The 6,890-nt window shown below is 50.2% G+C and overlaps 2 protein-coding genes across 3 annotated transcripts; one reads left to right on the forward strand and one right to left on the reverse strand.

The window, feature by feature from the left end:
* Window positions 1–177: 177 nt before the first annotated feature.
* On the reverse strand, window positions 178–1,143 carry ACYP1 (acylphosphatase 1). The gene is made up of 2 exons (XM_042871170.1): window positions 994–1,143; window positions 178–843 (listed from the first exon to the last, which is right to left on the reverse strand). Exons 1-2 carry the CDS (start codon window positions 1,075–1,077, stop codon window positions 628–630), a joined length of 300 nt encoding a protein of 99 aa, XP_042727104.1. The 5' UTR covers window positions 1,078–1,143; the 3' UTR covers window positions 178–627.
* A 317-nt stretch (window positions 1,144–1,460) lies between these two features.
* On the forward strand, window positions 1,461–6,241 carry ZC2HC1C (zinc finger C2HC-type containing 1C). Of its 2 annotated transcripts, none has more exons than XM_042870965.1 (3): window positions 1,461–1,561; window positions 2,433–3,708; window positions 4,368–6,241. In XM_042870965.1, the coding sequence occupies exons 2-3, from the start codon at window positions 2,440–2,442 to the stop codon at window positions 4,629–4,631; spliced, it is 1,533 nt and encodes a 510-aa protein (XP_042726899.1). In that variant the 5' UTR covers window positions 1,461–1,561; window positions 2,433–2,439; the 3' UTR covers window positions 4,632–6,241. The 2 variants fall into 2 exon arrangements, with proteins under 2 accessions (XP_042726899.1, XP_042726980.1); XM_042871046.1 differs by lacking the exon at window positions 1,461–1,561 and adding an exon at window positions 1,702–1,723.
* Window positions 6,242–6,890: the final 649 nt, after the last annotated feature.

Consider the following 6,890-nt stretch of genomic DNA (forward strand, 5'->3'; position numbering starts at 1 on the left):
CATGCGCGCGGCGCCCCGGAGGCTGGGACGCGGCTCGCGACACGGAACCGCGGCTCCGGGCAGGCGGTGCACGATGGGAGCTGTAGTTTCCTACCGCCCCCGTGCGGACAGGGAAGGAGCAGGGAGACCGACCCCGACAGGGTGCCACCGCGTCCAGACAGCCACATTCAACTCAAGCAAGCTCCAAGTACTTTATTCTAACAAAAATAAACTTCTGTGCGAGTAAAGAACACAATAAATTGCTTCGGAGAGACAAAGGTCACAACAATCTCACTTTCAGCAGTATTTACAGCTGGTGCCAATTCTGCAGTTTCCTCCACACGAGCACAGCGTTACACCAATGCCATACGGTACTCAGCACTGCCGCTCACAACTCAGGCCTTCGGGGACCAGAGGCTGTGCCCCTGGGCAGCCCCATCAGTACAGACAGCACCGAGCCACGCTCCACCTATCAAAGTGACACAAGCATTTTAGTGCTACACAACAGTACAACAAACCAATAAGTTAGAAATGTAAGGAAATACAGTTCTCTAGAGCCGGATGTCAGCTGTCTGAACAGCTGGGAGCTGGGGATGGACGCTCGGCAGGGGCAGCCTGTGCCCCAGGTTGGCTGCTTTCTGGACGAGGTCACTTGCGGATCTGGAAGTCCTTATGCTCCAGCGCCGCAATCTCCTTCTCGTTGGTGAACTCGGCCCGGCTGATGCGGGACTGGGGGCTCCCGATCTTCCGCAGCCACTCCTGCAGCTCCCGCACCCTGGCGGCCGGACCCTGGGCCTGTCCCTGCACGGTGCCATGGCTCGTGTTCTGCACCCAGCCAACCAGCCCCAGCCGCTTGGCCTCGCTCTGAGGAGATAACGCAGACGTGAGATGGCTCCGGGCTGCTGGAGCTACCAACAGCGGGCAGCGCGATGCCTTACAAACCCCACATCGCATCAGCTGGCCCGGCCGGGCCCAGGAATCCCTAGGTCCCCGTCCCACCACCCCGCAGCGCACCTGGGTGTACTTGCGAAAGAAGACGCCCTGCACTCTGCCCGACACCTCGTAATCCACGGACACCAAGCCCTCGCTCCCAGCCATAGCCACCGCAACCCCCACCAGCCGCAGCCGCCAACCCCACGGCGCACGCGCAGCATGGCCTTCGCTGCCACCCAGGGACCAACGAGAACCAAGCTCCGCAGGGAAGGCGGGACTTTCCTAACCGCTTCATGAATAATACATGAGGCCTCCCTCCCGCTCCCCTTCGGCCGGCGGTTTTCACTCGACCATAGAGATAAAGTCTTCCAAGCAGCAGAGCGTCCCCACTCCCCTCGAGCGTCTCTTCCCCGGAGCGCAACCGATGCGCGGCTGAGTACCCATAGAGACGAGCTCAGCGGCTAGAGCGGCACAGGCAGTGGCACCCGCGTGCCGGTCTCCAGGCAACAGTCGTCAACACGGCGCGGCGGGAGCTCGGCGCCGTTCTGCTAGGCCTGCAGGCGGGGCCGGGCCCGGGGCCCCTGCCCTCAGCTCGGCTCGGTCGCTCCCGGAGCCGCAACGCAGATGAGCGCTGCGGGCGACTCTGCAGGTAACGGCGGGGGCGGGCCCAGGGACTCGTGTTTAGTGCGCTCCCCGCGGGGGCGGCGGTTCGGAGACCTTGAAGCTGTGCTCCTCCTTAGGGAGGCTCTGCGTGGGCAGCCGGTACCGCCATGCGGGAGTACGGGGCCGAGTGAGCCACGGAAAAGCCGTGGTGAGCTGAATGGGCCGCCTTCTGACGGCGGCGCCCGGGCAGGGACGAGTCTCGGTAAGCGCTCCTTGCGGGCATAGCTGCTTCCCTGGTAATGCGATTGGTCTCTACAGTGACAAGACAGGGCTCAGAAAGAACCCAGAGGAGTTAGAAAACCTTTGCCAATATTCAATCTAACTTACAAGTGTAGGTTGTTGGGAGGAAATTTTACGGGCTGAAAGAGCTGGGGCTGATCAGCCTGGAGAAGAGAAGGCTCTGAGGAGATCTGAGAGCTGCCTGTCAGTATGTAAATGGGAGGAAAGAACGGCAGACTCTTTAGCAGGGTCTGGTGACAGAACAAGGGGAGATGGCTTCAAACTAAAAGAGGGTGGATTTAGGCTGGATATAAATATATATTATATATATTTTACAGTGAGGGTGGTGAGGCACTAGAACAGGTTGCCCAGAGATTGATGCCCCATGGTTATGGGGGGGCATTAACACGGGGCATGAAGTTGATGCCCCATTCCTGGAGATTTTCAAGATGGGGTTGGATCAGGCCCTGGCAACCTGATCTATCTATGCGTGTCCTTGTTCACTGCAAGGGAGTTGGAGTAAATGACCTTTGAAGGTCCCTTTCAACCCTAAGGATTCTATGATTCTGTGAAATCTGTCCAGTTTTGGATGTAGTAGTCTGTAGTGATTTTGCTTCTAACCTCAGGCTCTTTCCCAGGTACTGAATGGCTGAGCTGCAGCTGGCTTTGTTTCCATATGTGGATTCTGTGGTGGCAGCTGCTAAGCACTCAGTGACAGACAGTTATGATTCTGAAGTCTCAGTACATCAGTCCCCTCTGGAACACCTAGAAAACAGTTGTCAGCATGAATTCCCATCAGACAAAGAGGAAAGCCTGAAAAATCCCCGTGCCCGAAAGAGCCAAAGCTATTCATATCCTCTTTCTGCAGAAAGCAATAAGCACAGCTCCCAGCATGGAGGCTCCAGCTCAGCTGGGCTGCAAAACAAGCATCTTGCCAGCCAGGTTAAGACTCTGCCCTCTAAATCATTAGCCAAACGGAAAGAAGGAGTGGATCGTTCATGTCCTCTGAAACCAATTTTTCAGCACAACACTGGGAGCCTTCCTGCAGTCAATACAGGACAGCTCGGAAGTTCCCCATACATGGAGGAGGCTCTAAATAGTAGGACTAGCACAAAAAGCAAAGGAAGGCATCTGCCGGGGAAGCCTCAGCTAGCTGCAGTGCTCCCTCCTTGGACAGCAGAGCCTAAACAGTCAGATTCCTCTCTATACAGGAGAGATCTGGCTTATATCCTAAGGCTGGAGGCAGAGGGACGGTCCCTGGAAGAGGAAATCCGAAAGAAAGAGGCTCTTCTCAGAGAGAAGCTGAGGAGAACAAAGGAGGAGCTTAGGAGGATTCAACGAGAGAAGGAACTGATGGAGGCAGAGGAGAGAAGAGCCAGAGCAATGGAGAGGACTCGCAGGCAAAAGGCCATGTGGCACCCTGGAGAGGAAAGTATAAGATTTACCATCAGGACGGGTGATGGGGATTTTAGTGGGATGCAGTCTGCAGAGGTCACTGTCCCGAAGACAGGCACTACTCTCCATCCCCAAGAACTGGCTATGGGGAAACTGAAGAAGGAACGGTTGGTGGCCAGCAACAACAAAATTCGAGACCGCATACCGGTGCAGAGTTTAGCCTCATGCTCAGAGCTGGACTTAAAACATGGCCCTTCTTCCTCTGTTCTCTCAGACTGTGGTGACAGCATGCCTGCAGAGATGCTGTACATGCAGGCTGCCAGCCCCACAGAAAAGGGGGAGCTTGGACAGTGCAGCTTCTGTGGCCGCAAGTTTCTCTGCACCAGGCTCAAGAAACACATGAATATCTGCAGCAAGAGCCAAGGCTCTAAAAGGAAAACATTTGACTCCAGCAAGGCCAGAGCCAGGGGCACAGACCTGGAAGAGTTTCAGCAGCGGAAGAGCTCAGAGAGACCTCAGGTAACTTGCAGTCCCTTAGCCTTCCTCGGTTCACACATACTGTTCACTTTCCTCCCTCCCTGAGATCTAGTTTTGAGACACAAGCACCCTCATGAGAACACAGGGCTGAGGAACACAACCCAGCCACTGCCTCTGGAAGACGCTTGCCTTCCACATAAAATTTAATAGGTTGGGTTGGGTGGGAGGATGAGAGGGTGTTGTTTCTGACTGATTTGTCTTTGTAATGCATCATGGGGTACTCCTGGAGAGAACTTGCTCCTTGTATCAGAATGCTCATCAGGGCAGACTGGGTCTGCTGTGGTAAAGATCTGTGATGCTGGAGGGCTGTGGGGAACTGACTGAAAAAGCAGGTAATAAAATGGACTAGCAATCTGAGGGCAGTGGAAACATGCAGGTCTGCTCCTTCAGAGCAGCTGTAGCATCTCGCTCAAACTAGTGGTTGGCAACCTTGAACATGGCATGGGAGTTGGAGCTCAAGTATCTTTAAGATCCCTTCTAACCTGAGCCATTCTATGATTTCCTCGGCGCTACTGCCTGGGGATTTTACATCAACGGAGACTGCTCAGGAAGAGGTGTCTAGAATTGGGCCATGAGAGCAAGGCTGAGAATGGAGGCTGACAGGCAGTGCCAGTTGCTCTGACTCCATTTCCCTTCTGCAGAATAAGCCACCCAGAAGAAACAACTGGAGGCAGAACCATGAGGCTTTCATCCAGACCTTGCGCCATGCCCGGCAGGTGCAGCAAGTGCTGTCCAAGGGAGGGAAGGTACCTGACCTGCCTCCGCTGCCTCCCATTGAAAATCCAGACTACACTGCCTGCCCCTACTGCAGACGCCGCTTTGCACCCCAAGTAGCTGAGACACACATTCCCAAATGCAAAAACATCAAGAATAGACCCCCATTTCCCCCACAGAGGAAACGCTGATAAGGCAGCTTTCTTTGTTCTCCACACTGGCTGTGAGTGTTGAGCAAGATTTACAATAAGCAATCATTTCAGGACATAGAGGCAGAATATAAGTTTGTACACTTAAATCTGTGTGCTGGAGTGTGATGCCCTTCTGAGGGCCACCTTCTCCCAGCAGGTGAGCTCAACAGCAAGACCCAGTCTACACTGTAAGGATGTCACTGTTCAGTCCGTTGAGCAGGAAAGAAAGGTTGTTGCTACAGGCTGATAGCATGAAGCAAAGGAGCAAACCAGCCATCAGAAAAATCCTTAAGAATCATTTTTTTCTTGTAGGCTGCGGAGACTTAACCTTTTTTCATTGAAAATAGCTTCCCTGATGTAGAGATAACTGCTCTCCTTTAGCTCATCACTGGCTGCAGACATTTATTTTTCTTCCATAAAAGAAAAAAGAAGTGCAGTGCAAGAGAGAAACAGCTGGGCCAAAGAGAGCATCTGCCTTTTGTATGCTTTGTTGCTCTGTAAATGCAGGTGTTCACTTCTGAATGTATTAACAGCAACAGTGGTTCTGGCTGCCATAGTCTTTCTATTTTAATTACCTACAACAACTGGGAGGTGTGGAGTTCCTTTTTTTCTTTTTTTTTTTTTTTGCTATAGAATGGACTCTGCATTCTATAGTACAATCTAGCATTTAGGGCTTTTGGGAAGCACCATACACAGGCTGCTGTGTTTACCCTCCTCTGTCTATGATAGACAACAGGATCCAGAGCTACTTGTCGGTGATTTCTTTCGCTTTTTCTCACTTGTTGAAGTGCTGATCAGTTGAATAATAAAAGTTGCAAAGGCAGGCTTATTTTGCACTTGTTCTGAATCAGCCCAAGAGTTTTACTCAGATGATTTTCTGGAACATTAATGACAATCCTGAGACCATTTCTTACCAGCAGAAGAGCATAACATACTACCACTTAGAAATTTGGCATTGTGTCGACATAAAAACTGATGATGTTATTTAATTAGGAGAATTGGAAGCTATATAATGAAATACCTCCTCAACACGTGAACCTCAGGCTCAGAAATTGATGGGGGTAGAAGAGCTTATGTGCAGGTCTGTATGCCAATTCACGTACATAGGACAGCAGAGGTACTATGAACAGGCCCTTCAGGCAGCAGAACAGCCATGTCCAAGTGATTACTTACTATGTACAATAACTGGAAAAGTCTTGGGAAAGAGGAGAAGAATAAACATTCAATTAAAGAATAACGCCACACAAGATGAAAAAATAGGCCACGAATAAGCTTAGACTGGAAATTAGCTTTCTAATCAGGAGAAGAGTGAGGTCATGGAAAAATCTTCCAACTAGGTTAGCAGAGGCAAGGAACCTGCATTGTTTCAAGATGGACTTTGAGAAAATCACAGAAGGGACTGTACTGCAGGAGTCAGAAACAAATGCTCTGTATCACAGTTCATTTCCATCTTCAGGATGGAAGATAGGCTTGTGATAAAAAGTGCAAATAACACACCAGCTATAGTTCTGTACTTCAGTGCATCACTGTCAGGAGCAGAGAAGGAATTTCCACCTCCCCCTGATTCCTAACGTACCTTCTAATTACTTTCCATCTAAAACATTCAAGAACAGCTAACAACAAATACAGTAATAAAATAACCAAGCAAAATACTAAGGAACTTCACAACAGGCAGTGTAACAGGTAAATCAACAACTAGATTTAATATTAAAAAGATGGAGATTTTCTGCAGGCCAAGGTAATAGGGGCCTCTGAAACACAGGGCTTTAACCCTTCTTGAAGTCAGATTACTTACTTGTTTCCATTTTGGATGCTGCAATTGTAAGGCATCATGACAAAATTATGCCCCTTCTTGAAGGAGGTGCAAGGGAGTTGTTGGTTATTTTGGCCTTATGCTGGAGGGCTTAGTTTGTCACACACGATTAAAGGGTCTTTAGGGGGAATAGATGTCCTACAGACTTACAAAAAGGCATCTGCTCCAAGCTGGTAACAGTTGCTGCATAGTTGTCTATTTTTTCAGATTCTGATTTTCTGACTAGTCTAATATTAGACTATTTCTGTTTTGTAAAAAGTTGTTTTAAATGGTCACAGAGTGTTTTTTGTTCTCAAAGTAAGAACGACTACTTTGTATGAGAAAGTTGCAACAGGAAGCAAACAAGGAACAAAAAAAGTTCCAGCAGCTCCTTTTGCAAATCCTTCAGCAATGCAGCGCCAGCTCCTCACAGGAGCCTGAAGAAAAAAGAAGACCAAAAAAAACCC

Source organism: Lagopus leucura, unplaced genomic scaffold (assembly GCF_019238085.1).
Source record: "Lagopus leucura isolate 7727_CA_CO unplaced genomic scaffold, USGS_WTPT01 Super-Scaffold_1, whole genome shotgun sequence".
In the NCBI taxonomy this organism is placed as follows: Eukaryota; Metazoa; Chordata; class Aves; order Galliformes; family Phasianidae; genus Lagopus; species Lagopus leucura.

Bases quoted from the DNA above. Each gene is read 5' to 3' on its own strand.
- ACYP1 (XM_042871170.1), bottom strand. From the start codon at position 1,077: ATGGCTGGGAGCGAGGGCTTGGTGTCCGTGGATTACGAGGTGTCGGGC. The intron at 844-993 runs GTGCGCTGCGGG...TTATCTCCTCAG, and splicing joins TCTTTCGCAAGTACACCCAG to AGCGAGGCCAAGCGGCTGGG.
- ZC2HC1C (XM_042870965.1), top strand. From the start codon at position 2,440: ATGGCTGAGCTGCAGCTGGCTTTGTTTCCATATGTGGATTCTGTGGTG. The intron at 3,709-4,367 runs GTAACTTGCAGT...TCCCTTCTGCAG, and splicing joins AGAGCTCAGAGAGACCTCAG to AATAAGCCACCCAGAAGAAA.